At 49.8% G+C, this 27,707-nt stretch overlaps 1 protein-coding gene across 1 annotated transcript in view; it reads right to left on the reverse strand.

Annotated features, from left to right (window-relative positions):
• Positions 1-2,445: 2,445 nt before the first annotated feature.
• FBLN5 (fibulin 5) overlaps positions 2,446-27,707 on the reverse strand; it is a 67,792-nt gene continuing 42,530 nt past the window's right edge. The window contains exons 5-11 of the mRNA XM_006925532.3: positions 26,482-26,604; positions 23,556-23,672; positions 19,762-19,881; positions 15,970-16,092; positions 14,716-14,842; positions 11,694-11,889; positions 2,446-3,409 (exon numbers count right to left, since the gene is read on the reverse strand). Of these exons, the coding sequence (XP_006925594.1) occupies positions 3,248-3,409; positions 11,694-11,889; positions 14,716-14,842; positions 15,970-16,092; positions 19,762-19,881; positions 23,556-23,672; positions 26,482-26,604 (968 nt within the window). The 3' untranslated portion in view covers positions 2,446-3,247. The remainder of the gene's footprint in view (positions 3,410-11,693; positions 11,890-14,715; positions 14,843-15,969; positions 16,093-19,761; positions 19,882-23,555; positions 23,673-26,481; positions 26,605-27,707) is intronic.

Consider the following 27,707-nt stretch of genomic DNA (forward strand, 5'->3'; position numbering starts at 1 on the left):
GGGGAGTAAGGAATAGTTGCTCCTTTGTTGTGTTCTCTCTCTCTGGAGGACCTTCTTGGGTCAGGAAGAAGAACTTGTATGCATTACAGTAAACACTCAGGCCACAAAAATACATTTAAACCACCGAAAATGAAGTAATCAGACCTATTGAAACGTTTTCGCCATCTGGGAAAATGGTGAAAATTTCTAAGTATGTTACCCAGGCCTGCGAGGCAACAGGTAGGTGGATTCTGTACCAATTAGAAGGTGTTATGACTGGCAAACCCCTGTGAAACTCTAAAATTGCAGTTTAATGGAAACGCTGGCTGTCATCCCCAAAGTACATTTCAAGGAATCACAAAATTTGAGAATTAGAAGCAGCTGAATGGAAGTTTGAAGCCAGAAGATTAGGTGGTGACACAAGGACTTCTGCAGGTGTCCCAGCTCTTAATCTGGACCCCCTTCCACCACAGAACCCTTCATTCTTCAGAACCTGATGAAGCAGCACAGAGCAGGGTTCATATGGCAAGCTCTCGGCCCAGCTCGGTCATGGGGCAAAGCTGACAAGGGACAGATGTAGAATGCCCAGATATCTCAGGGTTCAGTGGAACGGCCAGCCCCGTAGACTCCAGCCGAGGGAGGACAATGCTGTGATTCAAAGACCAGGCTTATCCCCAGTCTTGTGAAAATAATAACATCCGTCTATTTCCAAAGGGTGAGTGAAGCGAATAGCTTTTCAGTTTCTGGGAGCCTCTGAAACTGTTTCCCAAAGGTTTGGGGTTTGGCCTTTTGGTACACGCTTCGTCCCCAAGTGTTTTTCCCTTAATTTTTAGGCCCAAGTGTATTTCAAGGAAAATTGATCCCACATGCATCTGATTTATTTACGCTGAATACATCAGACTGTGTGGAAAGAGCCACCTGAGGCCCAAGAAGCCCTCCGCGCCGGCTTTTATGAGTCTCTGTGCCTTTTTTCTTAGAAGCAGGAAGCCACATTTTGACATGGACAAATAAAATGCAAGCCCTAGAGATGCGGGCCTGGTTCCAAATGTGGCTCCTCTGAAACCAATGGGTCCTCAAGTCACCAAGACAGAGTTTTCCTTCCCTCTCTTCCAGAAGTTCAAAGAAACCTTCCCTTTGGGCTGTGTTGAGCCTGAGTCCGTAATTTGGAGCTGCTCCGTGCAGAGCTCACGCACGCCTTCAGCATCCCTAACTTCACGCCCATCCCTGACACGTCGGCCTCCCCACACGAAGGGAGTCCAGGCTCGGGGCCACCTCTTTGCGGAGACCTGAGCCAGGCTCCTGTGCTGCCAAGTTTGTAGGAAATCATCCTTTCTCTTTCAAGCTGTGGAACGAGGCCGAAAATCCTATTCCCGCCACTGAAGATGCAGCTATTAAGGACCTGGGAAACCCCTACTAAGTAGCATTTGTTGTCAATGCTATCGTTAGTGTCACGTGAACCTGCTGAAGGAGCATGATGGGAAATGTCTGGGATGATTAGTTTTAGAGGAAAAATAACCACAGCTAACAGCAGGGTTAGGTGTAAAGCGTGAGTAAGAGAAATGCTCTCTGGGTAAGGGAGCTGAAAATACCATTCCCTCCACTGAAGAAGCAGCTGTTAAGGACCTAGGAAACTCCCATCAACCCTGAGAATCCAGCACACAGTTCTCAGCACATCGTGGGTTTTTAATAAAAATATCCTAACAGGTAGAGTGGGAGCATCCACGGATCTATCTTGTAGACTCAACTTTGGCCACCAGGCTTCCCTTTCTGAAGCCTCAGGTCAGCTTCTGGGATGAGAGAGAAAAGCATCCGTGCCCACCTGTTCCCTAGTCTGTGACTTGCACTGCTGACTCTTTGCCCCTGCCTGGGGTTCTATCACTTGAAGGAAACCCAGAGACCCTGATCAGGAAAAGGATGATGGACCAGATGTCGAGGTCAAGGTGGCCAGGGTGTGGGCCACATCTGTTTCTCTCTCTTTATAGGGCTTAAAACCATGCGTTCTCAGTGTAGATATTTATTAGAGTTTTAATAATTCCTGACACCTGGGCTCTACCTAAGACCTACTCATTCAGAATCTCTGGGGACGATGCCCCGGAAATCAGTTTTTTCTTAAAAGCTCCACTAATTCCATGACTGGGCGGTCAGGGTCGAAGACCACTGATTCACAGTAGCTCGAATACATTCCCATCCTGGAAGAGTAGCTGGAAGAGAAATAATCCACATAACAGAGGAAGTTCTAGTTGTTTTCTAATCGAGTGAAATGGGATTTGGGGTTGATGCTTCCTCCTAACTTCTCCACCCCCATGTCTGCTCCCTTCTCCCCATCATGTGCCTGAGTTATAAATGGCGATCGAACTGTCCAGACAGCTTCTCAAGCCCGTACACAATGAACGGGTTTAAAGAGAACAAGAACCAAACCCAGATGCTGAAGCATCTAAGATGCCAAAATGAACCAAACACAAAAAATCTCTTCAAATATTTAATCAGTTTGGAGACCTCTGCCTTCCAACCCAGTTGAGTAAAAATTCCAAAGAAAGCACGATTCAGGGGTCTTCAAAGAAAACGTTGGGCTAAAATGGGGAAGACTGGGTGTGGGAAGACAGAACATAACATGTGTCCGAAGGCCTTTTGAAGGAATTCTACCACGTATTATTTTTTAAAAAAAACTCAAAATGAACAAGAAAGGATAAACAGTTATACAAATTTCTGGACAACCAAAACTTTTTTTACCGCTGAAAATACCATACATGGTTTTGAAATAGACTCTTTAAAAACCCTTAGATCCTACAGTGGTTTCTTTCCATAGCCTCCTCTGTACATACAAGAAGCGAACTAGCTACCCATGGCGTCCCCGTGAGCTCTTTGGGCCTTTGCAAAGCAGCGATTGGCAAGAGAGAGAGAGAAGGCGTGGGAGAGGTGAGAGGAAGTTGTTCACAGTCTTTGAACATGGACTCAGACCCCAGCAAACCTAATCTATTTTCTTCGAAAAATATGACAATCAACTGAAGGCCCCGAACAATCACCGTCAATCTCAGGTCTGGGTGTCAACGATAATACTTTTTGATAACTGCATTGTAGGAACTGGGGGAGCAAGTCCTTCGGAGTGACAGGGCTACAATATTACAGGCGGGGTCAGGACACTGGGGCCGACTCCCTGGGGAAAAAAAAAAGGCGGAATGTCTGTCGCGCTCGCGTTCTCCCTCCTCGGTTCTTCTCTCCTGTCCCTCGGTGCTGTTGAGAGGCTGTGTCAGAGGCTCCGGCCCCGGGCTCAGAACGGGTACTGCGACACGTATATCCGCAGTCGGATCACGGAACTGCCTCTGAAGTTGATGACGGTGTTGACAGTGATCATTTCCAAGTCTAGCTGTATGTCCCGGGGCCCTTTGATGGGGCGTGTCATCACTAGGGTGGCACTGATGGGGCCTGTTTGCTGTGGACAGAACCGGGACACTTGTTAGAGAAGCCTGACCAACCTAGGCGGGCGGGGACAGCTTGACCACAGAAGCTGTGGGGAAAGCAGACAGCTGTCAGGAGACGTGGGCTCTCGCATCCCTACCGCAGAGGGCCCCGGCGGAGTCTGGCCACAGCGCGCCTCTGCAGGCTCACTCAGCGTCCCCCCTGCCCACTGCAGTCACACTGGCATCCCCTTGGTGCCACTCCTCCCAGCTTCGCCCACGCTCCCCCTGGCTCTTTCCTGCTAACTCTTCGGGTTTTACCTGGAAACGTCACTTCCTCAGGGGAGCCTTCCTTGCTTTCCTCCATCTAAGTTGCTGCCTCCCCTCCCCCGTGGCCCTCTTTCATCGCACCTGCTACTTTGCATAGGATGGAAAGTAGTCATTACCAGGTGTCATCATCCACACTATTTACTTGATCCACGTCCAATGTCTAGGTCCCCACTAGACCATGAGCTCCGTGGAGCTAGGATCGGAGTCAAGCTTTTCACCACTGAATCCCCTGAAACCCAGCGTAGTGTCTGGCACACAGCAGGTGTTCAGTAAATATGTCTTGAATGAAAGAACAAATAATTGATGGCGCTGTGTGACTCACGGTTGTCACTTCACCTCTCAAGGCCTCACCTCTACAGTGAGGGTTTGTGCCAAATCATTGGTTCCCGAGTAAACAGCCTCCAAAACGCCTCAGACACTTTTTTTTAAAACTAACAATTCCCGGGGCCAATTCCAAGATTTCCTGCCTCGCTGGATTTCAGACGATGCCTAAGAAAAACGTAATTCGTTTACGAGCCTCCAGGTGGTTCCAATTTGCCGCCCCCGCTGAGGCTCCCGTCTAGACACTACGGTCACCTCCAGCTTTACCATTCTGTGACCCTGTCGCTGTAGTCCTAATAATTTCATGTGAACGTTTCTCCTCCAGTGAATCTTTTTCTAACACTTCTGAGGTAGGGAGAGCAGCTTGACATCAGCTGAGCACTTGCCATGCATGAGGCATATACCTTTCCGGATGCTTTTATGCACATGTGCTTATTTAATCCTCACGAAAACCCTGAGAGGCCTTGCTATGCAAAGTGTGGTCCCTGGAACAGCAGCAGCAGCATCACCAGGGAGCCTGTTAGAAATGCAGGATCTCAGGCCCCACCTGAGGCCTCCTGAGCCAGAATCTGGAGCTTAACACAATCCCCAGGTGAGTCATGGACACCTTAATGACCGAGAGGCGCTCATCTAAAAGCACAGGACGAGGCTGGGGGGCCTGGCACCAAACTAAAGGTGTCTCATTATTTTCTCATTTTATAAATAAGCAAACTGAGGCCCAGGGAGGTTAAGTAATTGCTTAGGGTCACCCAACTTAGTCAAGGTCAGAGCCAAGGGATTTCATTCGGGTGGTCTGTCTGATCCCCGAACCCAGGCCTATTTCCCTGCACAAAGGTCATTAGAAGAGACTGATGGGTGTTTTACTTCTCCTGAGCTCCGCCCTTAAGGAGAAATGCTCGGGGGTCAGTGCGATGACATAATCGCAGGCCCCTGGAGAAGAAACAGCACAAAGAAAAAAGAACTTGCTGGACAATCACTTCCTGCAGATCCCAGTGCTGTGCCCGGACACTGAAAGCAAAATGATGTGCAAAAGCAAGAAACCTGGCCACACCAAGTGCGTTATCTGTCTCCACAGAGGGAGGGCTCTGTATAATGTTCCGGACATCCCCGAGAGCTGCCGTAGGTATGTCTAGGGTGGGGCTGGCAGGCAGGTACCAGCCAGGTGCTGGGACCTCTGCTGTCTGCTGATGCCATTTCCTCTTGGCATCAGCTCTCTCTGTTCCCGTCAGCATCAGCACAAGTGACACCTGCTCATGCAGAAGATCACCTGGACTTCCTTGTCAGCTCTTGCAAAACCTCGGAGCCCTGGGCCAGGGCTTCAGAACATACAGCCACACACAGGGAAATGCTCACAGCATTTACATACCCAAACATCTTGCCAACTATCGCTGTTTGCATGAACAAAGGCCAAGGGTTGAGAACCTTGAGCTGTGAGCGGCCCTCAGAAGGGAGTCTGAGAGGGGAAATAGAACAACTGGAAACTTCCAAGCTGTTCCTTTGGGCTTTCCTGGGAAAAGTCTCCAGAGCATGAGAGATCATTGCCTTTCCCATTTGGGAGTAACCTTAGAAGTCGGCGAGTGTGATCTCCACCAGGCTCAGATGTGCAGCAGCCTGAGAAAGGCCTGCCCACAGCACAAGGCAGGACTCAAGGGCCTGCCAGGGAAGGTGAAGACAGCTACCTCCACTCCTCACTAGTTTTTTAGGGAAGTCAGGGAATTAATTAAATAGGCCCCCCAAGAGCCCCTGGTTATTGGTGGCCTTAGTGGTCATTGGTGCAAAATAATAATGATGATAGTAGAGGTGGTGGTGGTGATGGTGGTGGTGGTGCGGGGTGGTGATGGTGATGGTGGTGGTGATGATGGTGATGGTGATGGTGGTGATGGTGGTGATGATGGTGATGGTGATGATGGTGATGGTGGTGATGATGGTGATGGTGGTGATGGTGATGATGATGGTGATGATGATGATGATGGTGATGATGGTGATAATGGTGATGATGACATGGTGGTGGTTGTGGTGATTGTGATGGTGGTGTTGGTGATGGTGGTGGTGATGGTGGTAATGGTGGTGATGGTGATGGCGATGGTGATGGTGATGGTGGTAATGGTGGTGATGGTGATGATGGTGATGTGATGGTAGTGATGATGATGGCGGTGATGGTGAAGGTGATGGTGGTGGTGATGGGGATGGTGATGTGATGGTAGTGATGGTGATGGCGGTGATGGTGAAGGTGGTGGTGGTGGTGATGGTGGTTGTGATGGTGGTGGTGAGGGGTGGGGGTGATGGTGATGGTGATGATGGTGGTGGTGGTGATGGTGGTGATGGTGGTGGTGGTGGTGCTTGATTCCAGGCATTTGGCTACGACTTTTCATATATCTCTCATTTAATCCTCACAACCCTAGAATGTAAGTAGATTAAGTACACTACTTAAAGTCACAAAACTAGCACATGGTACTACAGTGTCTATCTCCAAAAATCATGCTCTGACCACTACACTCTATGATGAGGTCTTGGTACCTCTCAATTTCCTGCCATCCCACAGCACTTATTCTACTTGAGAATCGCCACTCTGCATCGTAAATGTTGGCCTGGTTGGTTGTCCCCTTCCCCCTATAGTGTGAGTTCCCCAAAGGCAGAGGCTGTATCTGTTTGTTCCTGAGCTCTCGGTGCCTGAATGAAAGCTGCATACATAGTGGTGCTGAATTAATGGTGGAGACAGGAGGAGGCATGAGGAACCGGACACCCGTGGAGTTGACTGCAGTGGGAGTAGGTTGCCAACAGCCCACCAATGTGTCTTCTTGACCCAGCTCCCACACAAACTCAGGTTTGTTCTGAATCGACTTGTGGGATAGCATTGTCTGACATGCGGCGAGCAGCCAAGCCATGGCGGGTCAGCCTCCCGAGGCCCTGCCACCTGATCCACGTGTGTCATGGACTAAATGCTCTTTGGCACAGTCTGCACCCCTGACCATGCTCTCTCTTCTGGACTGAACTGCGTCCCAGCATCACCTGGCTAAAGCCAATCACCAGTCCTCTGTCCTGGGCTCAGAGTAAGGCAGACTGCCAACAGGGCCTGCGAAAGGGGCATGTTAGCAGTGTGTGCATGAATATGCATGTGGGTATTAGCACATGTGTACGTATTTATGCATGTGTGTGCATGTGGATTTGTGTATATGCATATAAGGGTGTGTGCCTGTGTGTGTGCGCACTTGTATGAGTGGGTATGCATGTAGTAGGTGTATGTATATGTGAGCAAGTACGTGCATGTGTGTGCGTGCGTGTGTGTGTGTGTGTGTGTGTGTGTGTATGGTTTGCCTCCTGGGTGAGATGAAGTTATTCTCGAGTGCTTGTAATACAGTCAGTGAATCTCAGGGTGGGAGACACTGAACGGCCTCCGAGCCCCACATCCCACGTGACACTGCAGTCCTTTGGGCAGCTCACCAACTTCTCCAGGCCCCAGGAGCTCACAATGTCCTAACAGCAGCAACAGAAACAATACTATCAATAGAATAACAACGAATGCTCATTGAACGCTTTCTATTGTTTCTAGATGTTCAAGTAGACTTTTCTTGTCATATCAATTTCTGCCGGGACCCCAAAGCTAGAAGAGTTGATGAAAATACCCCACATCCTGAAGAGAAATGTAAGAGTATAGATTTTTGTTCCCAGACTGCCTGGGTTCGAATCCCGCTCTGGTGCTTCCTAGCTATGAGATCCTGGGCAAGTAACTTGGCCTTTCTGTGCCTCGGTGCTCTCATCTGTAAAACCGGATGGTCATCAGGCCCTGTGCATAGAATTGCTGTGAAGATGAAAGAAGTGACATATGCAAAGCATCTGGCTTGGTGCCTGGCACCTGTCGCGCACAGCGGAGGATTCGTGTCATTTCTGTTGCTGTTTTACGGGGCTTGCCAAGCCAGATCTGTTTTTCTCACCCTAATCACCCCTGCAGCCTATATGCATGTATTAAACACACGTACCAGCCCCCACCTCAAGAAGAGAGGGTTTCGAGAAAACTGTTCGGAGATGTGGGTCCCCGGACGTTTAAGAATGCAGACAGTGGCCCCTGACTCTCTCCTGGAGAAGTCTAGAGAAGCACCCCAGAGCTGCCTCACACTGCAATGAGGAGAGCCTGCTGCAGGAGAGCTGGCTCCTGGTGGCCCCAAGGCCCTAGTGTAAGGTCTGCTTGCCAGGGTGAGGTGACCTCCGCCCCGGAAAGTCTGTGTGGGACATAGCACCAGAAAGAAGGGTGGACAGTTTGGGGTGGCAAGTGGCTGACTAGAGGCCGTATCGCCCATTCCAGAGAATACTCAGTGCTCAGTCCTCGGGGAAACCTCCAAAGAACCCACAAAGCACCCAGCGAAAGCATGACATTTGTGTTCTGCCCCAGAGTGAGTGCCAGAGCCTGCTTGCAGCGGTCAAGTAAGACCCGGGCCCCCTAACCACTCCCCTTCCACCATCTACACTGCCCCACCCCAAGCCTGGAGGGGAGCCAGAGGCAGCTCTGAAAGAGGAGGGAGATACAGATGCCACCCCCATACCCCCTCACCACTCGCACCTCACACGCCCCCTCTGAGTGATGGGCGAGGGTGCTTTACCCAGAATGAGAGAATGAGAGGTCGAAGTTTGCATTCAAACCGGCTGGGACTTTTGCCGTGGGAGAATGAGACAATTCAGTGGTGGCTGAAAGCGTCTGTGAATCCTGTGGGATCAGCTTGAGATGTGGCTCAGGTGTGCCCAGGTTCGAGCCGGCACCGTGAGGAAAAGAAAGTGATTGAGTTTTCCACTTTTGCTAAATCCCAGTTGTTCCATAACAACAATCAGTTGTGTCCCAGGCACTGTGCTAAGTAGATGATCTCATCTAATCCTAATCCTCTCTATACACACGAGGAAGTCGAGGCTCAGAGAGGTTAGGTAATGTGCCCAAGGTCACATGGTCCGTAACTTGCAGAATGCCAAGGAGGCAGGTCAGCCTGGCTCCTGAGCCCATGAGCATGACTAGGCTATAATTTTTTGGTTTTTCTATGGTTTCTCATTTGTCTACCATAAATAAGTAAAAATAAAATCATGTAAAAAAATAAAATCATTTAAAAAGCATGACTATAGGAGGTCGCCCGAGGAGGGTGCTGTGACATTGGCGTGTGGAAGCCCTGCCTTGCCCGGCAGATCACTCTGTCTTCCGGCCCCCACGCCTCCTGGCCTTGCAGGGCCCACACACTCAGTCCGTTTTCTCTTCCCAGGTATAGTCCCTGGGACCTTTCCAGACAGGAGCCACCTCCCCATCCCTATGTTCCTTCAGTCATTCTCAGGGTGGGCCTCTATCCCCTCAGCATCCTGACATCCTCCTATGAATAAATGCTAAAGAGTTAGGGCCCCTCTCAATGTTCTCAGACAGGGCGCAAGCCACACACGGCTCAGCTTTGTGAGTTTCACGGTTCCCATTTTTGCTATGACAATCCAGGCACTAGAGGAAGTTTCCAGGAAGAGCCTTTCCTTCTACCTTCTCCATCTGTAGGAGGATCTTCTCCCCCATCATTGCTGGGTACCTCTTACAAGACAGCCACACGGGGAACTATTTGGGTCTAGGGGGATTTTAGTGGGTGGTATCCTGGTGAGTGAAATCTTGCCTACACAAAGCTATCCTCTGCAGATCTTCTATTCTGCCGGGGGTGGGGAGGAATGGAGGCAGGTATGTGATGGTATTTTAAGTCCCCAAGAGGGGCATCTTTGTGTCTGTACAGAAGAGAGAAACGAGACTGTTAGATACTTATTCTTATGGGCCAGGCTTATATGGTCCCAAGGGCAGGAAGTCCACAGAAGCTCACAGATGTGGGTCTCTGCAGGACAGCTGTTGCTCATGGGTTTGGGGAAAGGACAGACATAAACACAGCTCTATTTTTTTCATCTTGCAGAAGCTCCTCTCGCCTCAACTCACTCCATCTTCTTGCAAAGCTCTCAACCCTACTACTGGTGTACAGATGTTGGCTTCACGAGCCATGTTATCACGTGTGACCTGGCCCTCTTAGAGGCCTGTCAAAAACATATTGATGAGGATACAGGCTTGATACCAGCCTCTGGGACTTTTTCTATTCCGTTCTAACTACTGCTTCTGAGACCTCCCTGTTTTCAGACAGTCCCAGCCCCAGAGGCAAAGACGGAAAGATTAGGAGAGGAGAGTTAGAGAGCTCAGATACATGGTCCTTTTGCAGGCCCTCGGGCTGTCTCTCGTAAAAGTGGATAAGCGTCCCTGGCCTAGATCCTTCTGAGTGCAGTAGGCTGGATAATGGCCCCCAAAGATATCAGGTCCTAAGCCTTGGAACCTGCGAATGTTACTTTATAAGGACAAGGGAACTTCGCAGGTGTGATTAAGTTAAGGATCTTGACAGAAATTATCCAGGATTACCTGGGTGGGTCCTAAAGCCAATCACAGGTGTCATTATAAAAGAAAGAGGGAGATTTGATACACACAGAGAGGAGGAGGCAATGTGACCATGGAGGCAGAGATTGGAGTGATGTGGCCACAAGTCAAGAGATGTTGGCTGCCACCCAAAGCTAGAGGAAGAAAGGAAGAGACTCTTCCCTAGAGCCCCAGAGGGAATGCAGCTCTGCCAGCGCATTGATTTCAACTCCGTGGAAGTGATTTCGGGTTTTTGCCTCCAGAATTGCGTGAGAATAAATTGCCATGGTCTTAAGCCACCGAGTTTGTGGTATTTTGTTACAGCAGCTATAGGAAACTGACACGCTAGGACTCAGCCACCATATTCTGAATTATTCTGGATAATTCAGATGATTCCAGATTCTCTGGAGATGAAGCTCTAAAATCCACTTTTGGGATCAGTGCCCCAATTCACACTGAAATGTGAAAAAGACCCCGCTAAGGCAGTGGTCTCTAAAGGGGTGTCATCACCCCGGAGGTTGCAGGAGATGAAGCTGCAATGATAGAGTATTACATGTACGTAATTTACAAACAAGCAAACACGTTTTAGGGTGTGTGCTCTAAGATTTTTTACTGATATAGATAAGTCAATGCTATCCAATCCGATTTTCTACGATGATAGAAATGTTCTATATCTGAACCAGTGGGCAGCCACGTGCAGCTAGTGAGCCCTTGAAATATGGCTAGTGCCGCGGGGCAACCAAATTTTTCATTTAATTTAATTTTAATTAGTTTAAATTTAAAGAGCTCAATGGCTACTGTGTTGGACTATGCAGGTAGAGCCCAGTTCTGTGAGGTACACCTGTATATCCACTGCAGCGTAAGTGCTGTGAGGGCAGAGGTTAGGTTGTTTTGTTCACTCATGTATTCTCGGCTGCTGAAAGAATTTAGTAAGTGCTTGGTAAATGTTTGTCAGGTGAGCGGGTAGATAAATGGATATGCGGACACTTCTCCCACGGAATAGTAGGAGGACAGAGACCAAAGATCACATCTTGGCCTAACTCCTCATGGGACAGAGGCTCCTGAGGTTCCCAGAGGAGAAGCAGCTTTCGCAAGGCCACACGGAAAGTGACAAGAACCAGAACCTTGAAGTCCTGACTCCCCCAGACTCTTCTTGTCTTTCTTGACACCTGCCCCCCTACCTGTACTCTGACCTGTTTCTAGAAGCATGAGCCAGGCTAGACAACACAATGCATTGTTGAAGACGGTGACCATCGCTCGCCACCCTGTCTTACCCGCATGTAGAATTCTCTGCCCTCATTCCCAGACTTGATCTGGAAGATGTAATAAGCCCCAGGGTAGCGGGTCGTTGCTTGCATTTGGAAAATGTCAGCAAGAACGGAACGTCCTGATACCACGTCCATATCCCGGTACAAGATGGTGAAGGGCTGGTCTCTGCAGCCGGGATTCTCAGCGGGACACATACAGCGGCTGTTGGGAAGGGAAACCGTTTGAGGAAGTGGTTGGTAAATCCTTTCCAGAGGCTAGTTGTACCTATTTCCTTACTTAAAACACTGAAAAGGAGGCCACTCCATTTTTGTCATCCGAATGCTGTAATTGTAGACTCTCTCTGCTCCTGGCTGTCATTGAAAAACTCTCAGCATCCAGGTGAGCGCTCTGCTTCCTAGAGAATGGCCTATTCTGGCCAATCAGATAGTCTCGTTACTAGACTTTAAACCTTAGACATCTGGTTTTCAGAACTAACGCACTTCATATTTGTCATGGATTTATTTAGTCAGCAAAATGTGCCTCTGGTCACACAGCCCTTTACTTTCCCAGCCATATACATTTATTAAGAAATTTTCTTATTTTTACAAAGGAAATTTTAAAAGTGAGACATTACATTAGATTGACAGGTCTTGGGTGGTCCTTTTACGCTTCACTTAGCCAGTCCAGAACATAATTAATTCAATAAACAAGAGCTCAGAATTTACTATGCATAAGACGTGACATTAAGACACTTTAATTGCAATGAAAAATAAGATTCTGACCTCAGATAGTTCACCTTCTAATAGGAGAAATAAATCAGAAACAAATTTCTCTAATACAAAGCAGCTAATTCGAAACACTAGTAATAGCATCGTCATAATATAAAATCATTGATGCCAATCACCAAGGAATAACTGTTATAGACACCCCTTCATTGATCTCTAACCACCCCCAGTTCTCACCTCATCCCTGAGACTCCCCCTAGGGGTCAGAGTTCACAAGAGGATGGAGACATCTATTGACATGTGCCTTGGTGCAGAACTGAAAGTCAGCCTTGCCATGCTTCTGGCACTCTCCCCTGACTCCCAATCTGTCTTATCGGTTCTACCTCTGAAATATAGTCCAAATCCAGCTACTTCTTACCATCTGTGTCACCACTGAACTGTCTCAATGTCTCACCCGGATCCTTGGGATGGGCTCCTAATGGGTTTCTCCCGCTCCAATCCGTTACATGGCAGCCAGAGAGCCTTTTGTCAAACATAAATCAGACTATGTCTCAATTTGGCTCAAAGATTCCACAGTGGCCACTCATTGCAATGTGAATAACGACTAAACGCCCACTTTAACCTCTGAGATCCCCATAGGGTCTGTCCTCCGTCAATTTTTCTAACCTCCTCTCAAGTCACTCACAATCACTCCCTGCAGCAACTCGGGCTTCCTTCATTCCCCGAGGACATCGTCACTCCTGCCTTGTAACATTTGCACATGCTGTTCCCTCTGCTCTTCCTCTCTCTGTGGAAAAAGAGACTGGCCCTCCCATTCCAGCCCAGTGGGGCTTTCAGGCTCCCCAGGCTGGGCCTGGCCCAGCCTACTCTTTCACCTTGTAAATTTCTGTTCTCCCTGTTCACAGCGCCTATCACAATCGATGATCGTATATCCATTTATGTGACAGTATGTTTAATGTCTGTCCCCTCCACTAGCACACGAGCAAAACCCACAGCGCCTAGCACAGTGTCTGGCACATAACAGGAACTGGACTAACACTTAAATGAATGTATAAAAGAATTTTTAAAGTTTTGTTTTTGATGGCAGCATCAAAATTTCCAAGTCAAAATGTCCCTGGTGCCAAATGGCCACATTAATATGTCATGTGTCACATAGAATTGTTTCCTAAAAGAAACTGGGAGGAGGAAATGATGGCTCCCAGCTGAAGAGGATCACAAACAGCTGGGAGAGGTGGCACCGGAGCCGAGATTGGAAAGATGGGGCAGATCTGCCTGCGTGGCACTGAAAGCAGTGCCTTCCACATGGTGGAAAACGTGTGCTCAAAAGACGGGAGGCCGGACATCCCGGGGTGTGGGTAAAGGTGAGAGCACGCCTTGTTCAGGTCGGCGAGAGGACAGGACACCCGAACGAGGAAATGAACTGGAAGAGGGTGGCTGGAGTCAGGCTGCACTGGTGCCTGGAGGCAGGAGACACCAAGCGTTTTCAGAGGTCTGCCAGGGACCTCGCCAGTAACACCAGCTCAGTGCTGAGCGTGGAACCGGGTCAAGTCCCCGGCCACAGAGACGGGCAGCCTGGAGAAACCCGGACAGAACTAGGCATGGAAGCCAGTAAGAGGTCTTCCAAAGGACCCTGGAACCAGAAACCAAAAACCCCGTTCTAAAGGGCTGTTTAGAAGCACAGCTCACAGAAGCAAGGAAAGGCACCTCTGAAGGACCTGCCTGTCCCTGCTTCGTCTTCTGCCAGTTTTTGATCAGAGGGAAGCGCACTGGAGAGCCACGAATTCCTTGTAGATGCTCCTCCACTCTAATATTTGCCATCTGGTGATTTAGTAAAACACTGAGCATTATGACATCAGAAACTTGATGAGAGCAAGCCAAGCTGCCTCGGGTACTGGTACTCGGGTACTCTCCAGGCCCTCGCTACTAACAGCGCGGTCCGGGCAGACTGGCGGCATCCGTTTGACCCGGGAGTTGTCAGAAAGGCAGGATCCCAGGCCAGGCCGGGCCCACGGAACCGGAATCTGCACTCTAACAAGACCTGTGCATAAGACGCTTGAGAAGCATTAAAGGTGGAAGGGGGTTCGAGAGCTCTGCCTCTCCTCTCGTTAGCTCCAGGGAAACTTCACCTAGCTCTGGCATGACTGTGTGCGCGTGTGTGTGCATGCGTGCGTGTGTGCACGTGTGCATGTGTGTGTATATGGAAGGTAGTGCTGAGGGGGTCCCAAGTCCCTGACAGGTGTTCTCTCCTTCAGGCCACATCGGCTGCCTTCTGAACCAGGCCCCTCCCCCATGCCCCACTTCCCCAGGGGGAGCCGTGACTTACTTATCGCTGATGCGCAGGTAAGGCTCCTCGCAGCGGATGGGGTCAATGCATTTGAAGCCCCCTTGGGTGTTGTAGCAAGTCTGCTGCAGGGTGCACGTGTGGTTTCTGTGCTCGCACTCGTTGATGTCTGAAATGCAGGGTAGAGGAGAGGCTGAGGGAGGGCCGCGCTGCCAAGGTGCCGGCCCCCCAGCCGGGGTGCGGAGGCGGGGGCGGGAGCTGCCTGCATCTTATTAGAGAGCTGTACTTTCCAATAGGACAGCCACTGGCCATATGCGGCTCCTGAGCACTCGAAATGTGGCTAGCCCAGATTGAGCTGTGCTGTCAGTGGAAAATGCACACCAGATTTCAATGACTTAACACACACCAAAAGAGAATGTAAAAATCTCGTCAGTAATTTTTGTATCGAATACGTGCTGTAGTAACATTTTGGAAATATTGCATCAAATGAAATATAGTCCTCATATTAATTTTACCTGTTTCTTTTTACTCTTTTCATGGGACAACTAAGAAAATTTCAAATTTCATATATGGCTCACGTTCATAGCTCACATTATATTTCTACTGCTTGGCACTGCTATCGAGAATGCTTGCTTTGTGTTGGGGTAAAGCAGCTTCAAGGAGGCTGAAAATGGGTCAGTCGATCAGCTACCTGCCTCCCACCCTGGCCCCAGTGGGTGGAGCGTGGGGCTGGAAATTGAGTCAAACAGCTGATTTGAACGAGACCCATCCTTTCCACAGCCTGGGTCCTGACCCTTACTGGGACATGGCAGTCAGTTTTGGGAGGTCTCTCTGGCATCCGTTCTCTAGGAAGTCGGTAAGAAAAAGATGACCAGGGTGCCGACCAGGGTGTCCTCCGGGAGCCGTGAGAAAGCCTGGGCCTGGTTGGTCCAGACCACGGAAAGTCCTGGTTGGGTCAGGCGCAGTCCTCAGAGGGGCTGCAGGGATCTATCTGCTGGGGAGGCCACCAACCTCAGAGGGCTCCACCTGTATCTGCGGAGTTCATTTACAGCAGTGAGAGTGGTCCGTCCTTTCTGAGGCCAAATTATCCTTTGGCCTCAGAAAGGACGAGACCACTCTCAGGGCAGGAAGGCACCAGCCAAAGCATCCTGTCCAGAACCTGCCACTCTGGGAGCCCCCAGCACCCACTCCCGCTCTCATCTCTGTCACCTTCCCGAAGCCACACAGAATTCCCCAGACCAAGACATCCAGAGCCGGCCCCACCTTCCACCTCCAGGCCCCTCTGGACAGCCTTACCCTGGCAGCTTCGATTGTCATCCAGCAGGATGTAGCCAGGGGGGCAGGAGCAGAAGTACGTCCCAGGCTGGTTCACACACTCGTGTTGGCAGAGGAACTCAGAGAAGCTGCACTCGTCCATATCTGGGGGCGACAAGTTACACCTGCTGTTTATAATCACAGATGACCTGGAGATGGGAACTTAGTGGTCATCTACTCCAGCTCCCATAGTCTCCGACATATATGGCAGCTTTACCGCTAAGAAGTTGCCAATTCATTTCTTGAATACTTCTGATGATGGGGAGCTCACTACCTGTTGAGGCAGCCCATTGATATTTGGACAGTTCTAATTGTTAGACTATTCTCTCCTACAGGGAGGTGAACTCTGTCTCCAACACCCTCTGCACCTGGCTCAGCTACATTATCTAGTCATTATTGACTCATTTTGCCCCTGTAGGTGAATCTATCCTCCATCTCTGGAGGTGAGATTTATTTGCTCACTGGAGTTTTCTTCCCCAGGACCCAAAAAACATTTGCTGGACCCACTTTTCTAAAAGAGATACTTTACTAATGGCCCCAACGTTGAAAAACAACATTATTCCTAAAATCATAACTAAAAGAGACATATCCAGAAGTTAGGGGCTCTCCATTATAGTAAAACTTCATTACATGTGAAAACCTCCTTGAAAGAGAAAACTCTAGAGTGGCACGAGGTGGGCAGGAGCATGGTCCCTGGGACATGGAAACCCGGAGCTGGGCCACTCTCCGGCTGCAGAGGTGGGGACATGAAGGGGCAGCCCCTGAACTGTAGGCCGTGGCAGCTGATGCAGAAACAGGCGTTGCAGAAAAGCCAACTCTTCATCACACACAGAGTCTGGCAACGGAGTCCCTATTTGAGCCTCATTCAATAAGTGCGCCAAAGAAAACATGTTTTTCTTTCATTTGTTGTTTCCCGAAAACTTGCTTTCGCTAGTTTCCCCATGTGACATGTCCTCAGATTGCCCTCTAACTCGCACACCACTGGTGGCTGGAATCACCCAGAGAGGGTGTCAGCACATGAGGAGGCTTCTCTGCCATCGGATAATTCTGGGTGTTACATCCCTGATGCCTCTCATGGCCAAAAAGGAAAAACTGCTTCCTGTCTCTCCTGGGGGTCTTCAGGTGATGGGTTAGGAGCCAGCGAAACGGGAATGCTGATTGAAAGTTAGAGCATGCCCTGTGAAATCTGTTTCTGTCACCCCCTACCTCTGCCCCAGGAGCCTTATAGGGTCCTAGTCTCTAGCCAGAGCCTCTCATAACAAAGAGTGCCCTTGCTTTTTTCTGTTAAGTTTGTAGACTCCATTCGTACCTTCAACAGAAGCAGTAGTAAAATCTAACAGCTCGCTGGGTGCCAAGCTCTGGGGTCTCACCTGCTTTACCTGCCCCATCTTCATCTCAGCCTTATGAAGAACATACTATCAGTAGCCACATTTTACAAAGGGTAAAATGAGGCTTACTGAGGTTCGGTAACTTAACTAAATTCATAGATAACGAGTAACCATTAAAGCTGGGATTTGAACCCAGGCGGCCTCCTGTTCCTACGCTCATCAATACAATGCTGTAATGTCTCCCTGAGTCACTCACACTCAAGACTTACAATCGGTGAATATGGGGAGTTCCGAGGTTAGGGAGCCCCCTGAGCAGGGTGAGCTCCAGTGTGGATGGAGAGGGTAGCACCCATCCCCACCTCTGGCTGGGCAGGAAGGGGCCTTAACAGACAGACTCAGTTTATCTAGGGTCTGCAACCCCAAGCCGAAAAGCTGAACTACAAGCCCAGTTTCTGGCAGGGAGCACAACATGAGGCCATTTTCGCTCATCTGCTTGAGAACCCACCACGGCTTCCGGGATCAGCTTGGCTTAGAAACCCCTGAGAGACGAGGGGACACGGCTGGGAAGGGTCGGGTGCTGCATGGCGGGGCCACACTAACTGCCATAACACTGTGACGGTAGCTTTTCCTGTTGAGCTGAGAAAGGGGTAATAGGAAGAGACAGGAAAAAAACTCTCTGTGTCACGCTGCTACCCAGGGCCAGCCTTAACGTCCTCGGTGGCCAGGGATCACTCTACGTTCGAGTAAAGTGAGAACATGGAGGAGAAGTTGGCCATCGGGGGTAAAGGGAGTCAGTTGAACCTCTCTGCCAAACCACCAAGGATGGACGCTGCCTGAGAAGCCATAGGGCTCTCACACGTACTGAGAGTAAGTCAACCTGTAGTGACACTGAGGTACACAAACTTACTTAATCTTTGTGACCACACCATGAGGGTGTTTGTGAATAAATGAGGAAACCGAGGCTCAGCAGGTCACATGGCCAGGGAAAGCAGTGACCAGTAGAGACAGCACATGAACTCGGCTCTGTCTGGCTCCGGTCGCTCTCCCAGACCGCCTCTGCGATGATCGATAAAGCTCTGTGGGTGCACAGGGAACCCCAGAGAAACAAACGACCCCATCTCCTAATGCTAAACTTCCCATCAAGATGTTCCTTGGCCCGGATTCCCCAAGGAATAGGGGGAGGGGGAGAGGCGGGGACTGACAACTAGGAAGAAAGTAGCTTTTCACGTCCGAGGGCCTTCGATTCCCATTTCTAGGACTGACATTTGATCAGCGTAAGGCTGTCTGTAGCTGTGTACTCACAGCTCCAGCTTGCTTGGCCGTGGGGAGAGGGGCTCATTTGTTTTAAATGACTCTGTCCCTAGAACGCTCCAGTCCTAAACGGTGCTCTCACACAGTCCCATTCATGACCGGGGTCAGTTCCTGGCACAGTGAAACTCGGCATTAGGAAACTTTCCATTCTGAAGGACAAAAAGATTTCACACCCTAGGGCACGGCCCACTTATTTTGAAAAATACGGCAAAGCGTCATCAGTTTGGACTGTGCTCATTTACAACTGCTATTGATGCCAAAAGTGGATGGGATGGAGTTTACTTTAATTCAACATTTACCAAAAAAAAGGGCGGGGGGAAGAAAAGAAGGAAGAACCTTAGAAAGAGCTGTACATAAGCTCTGTGTGGGGTGCTAATAAACATGAGTAAGATGCTGCCTCTATTCTCAAGGAATTTACGAGTTTACAAGTTTCTTATAATGAGGGTTAATAAGAAAATTATCATAGAGTCCACGATCTGGCATAGGCAGAGAATCATAGCTTCTTAAACTTGGAAGGAATGTCTAAGAGGTCAGCTAAGATATCACATCTATGTTCTCAGGACAAACTAAGATTTCATTCATTCCCCATTCAGTCATTCATTGATTCGAGAACTATTTGCTGCACGTGCACCACATGCCAGGACTGGAGCTACGCACTGAGTATTGTAGAGATTTTACAAGTTCACGGAGTGTCTGCGCTTACATACATGATCTCATGCATTCCACACACGCCCCTCCCCACCCTACCCTATGAGACATGCTATTATTCTTGAGTCCCCGCCCTCTGTAAGCCCTATCCCCAGGATTTGAATCAGTGCTGGGTGAGGACAGATAAACCAACATGCAAAATTGTGTGACTTCTTTCCCTCTCTTCCCCCGTTTCAGACCCTAAAAGATAGCTCCATTGGTTTTTGCATTTGGGGTCAAATGACAGGAGAGGTGGGACCCCACTCCACCTTTCAAGCAGTGACTCATCTCTGTTTTGTGTGTTTGTGACCCTATGGCAGCGGGAAATGTCCCAAACTGGAGACGTTTCTGAGAAATGAGAGGAAACACCTGTGAAGGAAGGCCCTGCCCTCCACCCCTACCCCCTACCCCTAGTGCAGGTGGAAACCTCCAATGCTAACGCCATTACCACTGCAACGAACTCCGTCATCCTCAAGTTCATATCCTGGGTCACAGCGGCAGATGAAAGAGCCGTAGGTGTTGACACAGGTTTGCACACAGGGGTTCTCAGTTGCACACTCATTCACATCTATGGAAAGGCAAAGCATATATGTCACTGACCATTCCCACAACAAAACATCCACACTAACGAGAGAGAAAAAAATGCACTGGCAACAAAAGCTACTACCACTGGGAGACCAGATCCACAGGGACCAAGAATCTCCATCTAGGACCTATCGGATTGAGAAGTCAGACGCCAGAAATGTTTACTGAAGACCCAAGGGCTCCATCCATATGTCCCTTTGGGCTCACAAGGTGGGAAGAGTGGAAACAACATGTATACGCATCATACACAGGTACACACAGGTACGCATATACACCTCCTAAGAAGGCCACTCTCCCACAGCCACCAACAGGAATTTCTAAGCGATATCTGCTCTTTCCTGTCACCTACTACATCGCATTCCCAATGAGTTCTTCCCTTACCCCCGCTGACTCTGACATTTCAGGTACACAAATAATCGTGACAATTCTAATAATAACTCTATTATTGTTATGGACTGAATCGTGTCTCCCTACCCCCAAGTTCATGTTGAAGTCCTAACTCCCAGGGTGATGGCGTTTAGAGATGGGGCCTTGGCAAGTAATTAAGGTTAAATGAGGTGCAGAGGGTGGAACCCTCAGGATAAGATTCGTGTCCTTGTAAAAAGAGACACCAGAGAGCTTGCTCTTGCGCTTTCTGTCACGTGAGGCTGCAGAAGAGAAGGTGGCCATCTGCAAGCCAGGAAGAGAGCCCTCGCGAGCGCCTGACTGCGATGGCGCCCTGATCTTGGGTTTCTAACCCCCAGAATTGTAAGAAAATTAATTTCTGTTGTTTAAACCACCCAGTTTACGGTATGTTGTCATGGAAACCCAAGCTAAGATAATTTTGCATAAATAACATCACCGATTATAGAAGGATCTCGCACTCAATGAATCCTTAAATAACAGCCCTGCTTCAGGACCACTGCCCCATGGTACAAGTTCAGTAGGTTAAGGAGAGACCACGAAGGGGCACAAGGAAACCGTTAGGAACCATGGAATATTGATTATCTTGAGTGTGGGGATGGTTTCATGGGGGTATACATACGCTGAAGTGCATAAAATCATGTACCTTTAACAGTGTAGTTTATCGTACATCGATTATACATTAACGAGATGTTAACATTTGTTTAAGGTTGAGAGATGTACCCAAATCCCCAAGCTAACAAGGGCACAGCTGGAACTGGAATGTGAGTCAGGGGTCTTTCCATAAAACCCAATTCATTCCGCACAGCTCACTGGGTTGGGGGTGGGGAGCCCGAGGGAGCCCCCTTCTACTAGCACCAGCTGACCAGCCAGTTCTAAGCACTCCCTCTCCCGTGCCCCTTATGCCAATGACCAAAGTTCGGGCTGAGAGAATTTCTATCCCCTTCAAAAGTCCAGGTAAACCTCTTAAGACTCTGAATAGAGGTTTGAGTGTTTTCAGTTAAAAGCCTTAGTGGTAAGCAGTTTGAGAAGCTTTTCTTAAGGAGGAGAGCTAATCCCACGCCCATATGCTTCCTACTTCCTGGCATTTTTGGAGCTTTCAGAAAGAAAAAAACAATAGACAGCCATGTAGAGAAGGCCCCGCCAGATACCAGTCTCCCCCGGTGCCCACGGGAGCTTGGAGGCTCTCCACTTGGAAAATGTCATGGTGCCAGGCCATGGGTGGAGGTTCAGGCAGGATGGCACTGGCGAATACTAGAGCTGGCGTCCTCAGCTTCCGGCCAGACTCTGGCCACATGGAGATGAATGAGCGTGAGTCCCGCTCTCTCTCAGCTCTCAGCTGCTTCTGCAGGGCAGCAGGACCCAAAGGATCTGGCCCTCTGGGACCCTGGCTGCCCTTTCCCACTGGTACCGGGATCCACACATGCTCAGATGCCCTCCTGAGTCCTGTGGGAGCAGACTGCACCCCAGTCCTATTTGCTGGACCCTTGGTTCTACTCCCAACTCTGCCACCACCTGGCCGTGTGACTCTGGCCACATCGCTTAATGCATTGAGCACTGATTTCCTCATCCGTGAAGCAGGGCCACAAACACTGCCCTGCCTACCTCCCAAGGCTACTGTTGGGATTCAATGAAATGAGCAGACGTGACGATGCTTGGAAGAGTGAAAGCCCCCTCCCTCCCATGAGCTTTCAGGATTACAAAAGCTCAATAGAGTTTGAAGCATCCCATGTCACACCAGCGGGCCCTGCTGACGCAACATTCTAGTGGCCACGTGCCCGTGTCCGTGCCCGTGTCCAGGCCCGGGTGCTGGGCCTGCTACTGGACTTTGCGCTGCCAGGTGGATTATCTGCTTCTTGTCACAGGCCCGTCCCTGAGAGGCCTCAAGGACACATGGGACTTTTGGCTCTGCTGTGCCTGGCTGTTCCTCAAGAGGTGTCGGGTACACCAAGCAGCCAGCCTCTGGAGGAAAACCTGGGCTGGCACCTCTAACCTCCGGCCTTGGCATGGAGAAGCCTGCCTTTGCCCTAAGCCACTTATCGCAGTGGCAAGGGAGCCAGGCGCCTGCTCCCTGCTCCAGTGGGTCGGAAAGGCCCTGCTCTGTCAGCTCCCTCAACCTCCCAGCCTGGCCTCTGCTCTCAGAAGAAACTGACCTCTCCGGGCAAGAGGAAAACAGTCGAGACTTCTTGGAACAATGAGCAGAACCAGCTTTGGAGGAGAGACTTGCAAAGAAGCCAGGATCAAACTCTTTAAGGCTGATGCCTTCCTGTTTATTCAATGATTTAGATACGATTAAACTAATGGAGACATAACATCCCCATCTAGCTGGCCAGGAGCCTGCCGGCCAGACCTCGAATGGTGTGACAAGGAAATGGGCCCTGCAAAACCCTGTGGCGGACTCCAGACAAAGACCTCGTTCTGAGTCTCCGGCACTGCCTCCACCCTGGATGGAGCAGCTGCCAGGGCCTGGAGGCCCGGGCCGAGGGGCCGGGGGTAGGGAGCCAGGGGCCAGGGGTGGGGAGCTGGAGGCCGGGCAGGACCTGCGCTAATTCCTTGAGTCTTAAGTCCCCCATTCATTTCCTGAGCAGAAGAAACCTTCATATGAAAACCGCAATAGGCGCGTAGCTTGTTTTTCTTACTTATCAGTATTTGAAGTGATCATGTGAAAACGAGAAAATGCCTTCATTTCATTCTGATTGCGGGGACTGCTAACATTAGGGGAAGTTACCACCACCGCCAGACTCCTTGCTAAGTAACAGGCCCTCCCAACACAGGCTGAAGGGGAAAACGTAGTGAGAGGCATCAAAATTGCCCACGAAACCCCTGCTTAGAGTGTCCGTGTGTATTTCGCAATTCATCACAGGTCAGGAGTTCTTTTTGACCGACCCCTTCTTTGGGCCCCAGGAATTGAACTTAGGCTACAAGATATGCAAGAAAATTTCTGATTAGCCAAGAAAGCCACCAGGGTTCCTTCTGATCACAGACCGAGACAAGCAAACCCACGAAACCGTGAGCACCCGGCCGACGGATGGCCGTGCTCCTAATCTCGGCAGTACTCAGAGTCCTCTCTGACACGTTTCCTATAGCCTCGGTTGGGGTCTCGGGTTTCTGTAAGCGATGAGGATGAACACGCAGTGACGATGAGCAGGAAATCCCTTTAACGACAGCGTTTCCCACCAACTAAACTGTCAGGCTCCGAGGAAGACAGTATCTAGTGCTGCACACCATGTTCCAGTTACTGGTCACATCACCTACCTTGGCAAGACCTTCCATCCTCGTTGAGGGTGAAGCCAGGGTTGCATGTACAGGAATAGGATCCAGGAACATTCGCACACAGCTGCTGACAGTAGCCATAGCGACATTCATCAATGTCTGGAAACAGAAATGCGAGCAAGGTGACATTTCCTCTCAATCGCCGATGCCACCCCCATCTCTTCTGGAGAGAGATCACGAAGGGACGTGAAAGGGAACTAACATGAAGACAGGACCTACTAAGCGTCAGAGATGGCGACGCCCTCTGGTGTCCAAAGCTCGATCTCCCTACCATCCTCCCAACCCACCTCCGTCCTGCGAATACCTGAGCCTATCTCGAAAGCTATAGTAGAAATTTCTGCTTGGAGAGGGATGTTGGGTCAGATGGCCTCTAAGATTGTATCCAACATTAAGAGTCAACTCCAAGATTTTATATAGATGTTTCACTGCCCTGGGAAAGGACAGTTAGCTTCAAGTGTAAGAGGAATTCACAGCCTAAGTCCAGCAGGCTCCTTGCCGGCTCCACTGACAATGAATACGTCCAGGTGTCAGAAATGAGATCATGTATAGGCCAGGATGAGCTAGATAGCACTACAGTCTAGAAACCCATGAAGCCAGTAACACAAAGACTCCAAAGTTCACCTTGGATCCCCTCCATGCACCAGAGCAGACATAAAACTCTGGATAAACACACTGCTTGCAAGCCCTGGCTGGCCTTTCCTGAGCAGCTCTGTGGATGAATGGATCCATTGGCAGAGCCAGGCAATATGGCCTCCCTGCTGACATGTACCAGTCAGTGGGGAGCCCGATGTCATTGGGAAAGCACTTCCCAACCCCCAAGTAGATGGGCTGATGGGCTGGGGGATTCATTCCTGTGGGAAAGGAGGTCTTAAATGAAGCCTACAGGTACAGACAGAGTCCTCACCTATACAAGCGCCGGCTGTGACCAACTAATCTAACTAGTTGTAACTGGTTCTTATCACATCCTCACCTCCCCTAAACTAATCACATTCCCTCCCTCGTATCCTGGTTCCTTTGGAATCGGAGCTCATCCAGGGCTCTGGAGGCCAGCTCAGAACCTCAGTCTCTGTGCCTAGTTCCGACCACCTGCTGCCAGAAAGGCCCTCACCTCCACCTTACCTACTGTTCAACCTTCCCCAGAAGCTGTGACCTGCCCTTGTGATTCTGTCTGATCTGAGTCCCAGCCACTTCTAACCTGGCCCACCCCACTGCCCACTGAGCACTACGCAGCTCCTGCTGAGAAAGCACGAGGACTTGTGCAGTTGCTAGTCCTGACCTCTTCCCAGGGTGCACTTGGGCACATCGCCAAGGACAGAGAAGCAACAGGGAAAGGGAGGGCATCCTCTGCCTAGGGGCACCTTAGAGGAAAGGCAGCCCCCAGCCCCTTATTTTTCTGCAAAAGCAATGCCTCCAAAAGTGCACAGAGCGGGTGGTAGACAGCTGTGGAACTTGTATTTTGAAAGAGAAAGTAGAGTTTGGCCAGGAGAGGGCGTGAGTTCAGACACGATTAAGAAAGGTCTTTACTTTGGATATGAAGCGTGAGCAGGCTGTGCATGTGGCACCACGTTAGACACCCGGGAGCATCTGTCCCAGAGCTTCACGCTGTGTGGAGGACAACCACCCTCCCAGGTGCAGGAGTGTCCCAGTGGCTGGCCCTACCGCCTGTGTGATCCAGCCTGTGTCCCTGTCACCCGATCCTCTCTAGCACCCCCTTGTGGTGGAGAAAACTGGACTGAAAAACAGAAGACAGATTTTAGACCCAATTCACTTTGTCCAAAACGTCCCTCCTCTTTGAGTCTCAGTTTCCAACTCTATAAAAGTTGAATGACATAATATCTAACATCCCTTCCAGCTCTGAAATTCTACACATTAAGTTCCCGTACAAAGAACTCACTCACAATGAACTGCTTATGTTCAAAGCAGTGGCATCAAATTTTCCATAATAGCTGAGGTTGGTTAAAATGCATGGCGACCATCACACTCACAAATGCCCTGTGCGGCCAGCTCTTTGGGGCGTGCCTGGAAAGGAGAACCGAGCCAAGTCTAGGCCGGCTTATCAGGCCCCAAGGAGGCTGCAGACAGGGCTCTAGAGCCGACCTAAACTCAGTCTCAATCAAGAGAGACTTGGAAAAAGGGACCTTTCTCTTTTCTTTCCATGATGTTGTTTGGATTTATTTCTCAGCTCCTCCAGGACTGACTTTCAGGCAACAGAACAGTGTCTTAGAGAATTTAAACTGGCAGGGCTTTTCCAAGAAAACAGCATAGAAATCACACCCTAGAAATAGAAATTGAAGTGACAGCTAGAGATTGCTGTGAATTCATTCACTTGGCTGGACCGAACACTGGAGAGGAAGAAAGGAAATAACCCTCCAGTGAAAATATACAGAGAGATCATATAGCAGATGCCAACTGCAAGGAACAAAATTCTCAGTTGGTGATCGCTGGCTCCGTAGCAATAAAAAGAAAAGGCCAGCTAGTGGGGTGGGTGTGGGGTGGCTATGGTGGGGTGTTGGGAGGAGATGGTGTTAGCTCAGAATCTACTGATGCACATTTGCGACTTGGAACTTTTCTGTGACGAAGCAAAGTGTTCCCTTACTGTGATTTCTAACTGGGAGAGAATAACCCCCACCTCTATCGTTTTCCTGCCTTGGATATAAACTTCCTGAAGACAAGAAGGTGTAGGTAAGATTAAACATGAACCCTTAAAAATATACATTCAAAAATTCTAATATTGACATGATGGTGACGGTAACAACTGATTTTAAAAGGTGGTAATAGACGTAAACCTCAAGAGCCTTGTACCTCCCCCTACTCCAAAGAAAAGCCCACCCAGCTATGCCCACATTTCATAATACCCCTGGCAGCCATTAACTTCCAAGAGTTTCCATGGGCCCCAGAGAGCTGTTACCTAAGCACTGGCCCTCCAGAAGCCAGTAGCCATCCGTGCAGGAGCAGGTGTACCCTCCTTCGGTGTTGATGCAGATCTGGGTAGGGTTGCATTGGTGGGAATCCGTTGCACACTCGTCCACATCTGTAACACAGACATAGTCCAAAGAATGTTACCCGCATCTATTTAGAGCCCTGGAGCCACCAGAGGTGCCGGCTGTTTGCTTGTCCGGCTGAGAGCTGTTGATAGTGTCCCTGGGTTATATCCAAGAGGTTGGAGGCACTTCCCTGATGGGTACCATGGGAGAGACTGGTCGTACTGGAGGGGGCACAGCTAGTCTGCTCCCCAGAAACCCACGAAGGGAAATAGCCAAGAAGAGAACAGACATGCTTAAGCACTCTTCTGCCATCCTGTCCCATCATTTTCTCAAAGCGGGTCAGCCGGATAATACCTGTTACTTGATTTTTTGTCTGATCCACTCACGTGTTAAAAAGGGATCTTCTATGTACCTACTGTGTGCACGGAGCTATGATAAACCCCTCTGAGAACACAACAGACGAAAAAGAAATGTCCCCTGCCAAAGGAAGCTTGTATTCAAGTCCCGGGGTTGGATCCATCCATGAAAACCTTTCGGCCGGGGGTTCCTGCCCCTTGCGAGGCTTCACGGAGCCGTCCAGTCTTCCCTCCCGCGGCTGATCTCCTGCCGCCTGCTCCCCACACTGGGGTTTTCTACGCTACCACGTGTACATCTCCATCTCCCTGGCGGCGCACAGGTACCAGCATCCAAGTTGGTCCCGTCTTAATTGAGTTTCAAAGCATAAAGACCAAGCCATAGCCACGGTCATATTTCTCAAGATATCTGATGTACACACTCAGCACTCAAAAGTGTTTGTTTCAACTGTAACGAATCCTTCGTCCCTTTATCCCCACACTGTCTTAGGAGAGCACTCAGAATCCTATAACGGGACCTCCTGACACCACACTCTCACTTCGACCCAAAGCCCTGGATCCACCTGGCGCAACGCCGACGCCCTTCCTCCTGTCAGTCCTACCCGCTCCGTCCCTCCGTCTACACCTTTCAACCCCCGTAGTCGGAGTTCGCTCACCTACACTGCCTCCCCTGCAGTTGGAAATAACATTAAAAGCTGCAATTCACTGAGCTTGTTTAGTGTGCCCGACACTCTCTCATGTATTTATTCTCACAAGCACCTTGTATTTGGGCTCGTGATCCCCATCTTACAGATGGG

The sequence above is a fragment of the Pteropus alecto genome, unplaced genomic scaffold, assembly GCF_000325575.1.
Source record: "Pteropus alecto unplaced genomic scaffold, ASM32557v1 scaffold8, whole genome shotgun sequence".
NCBI lineage: Eukaryota > Metazoa > Chordata > Mammalia > Chiroptera > Pteropodidae > Pteropus > Pteropus alecto.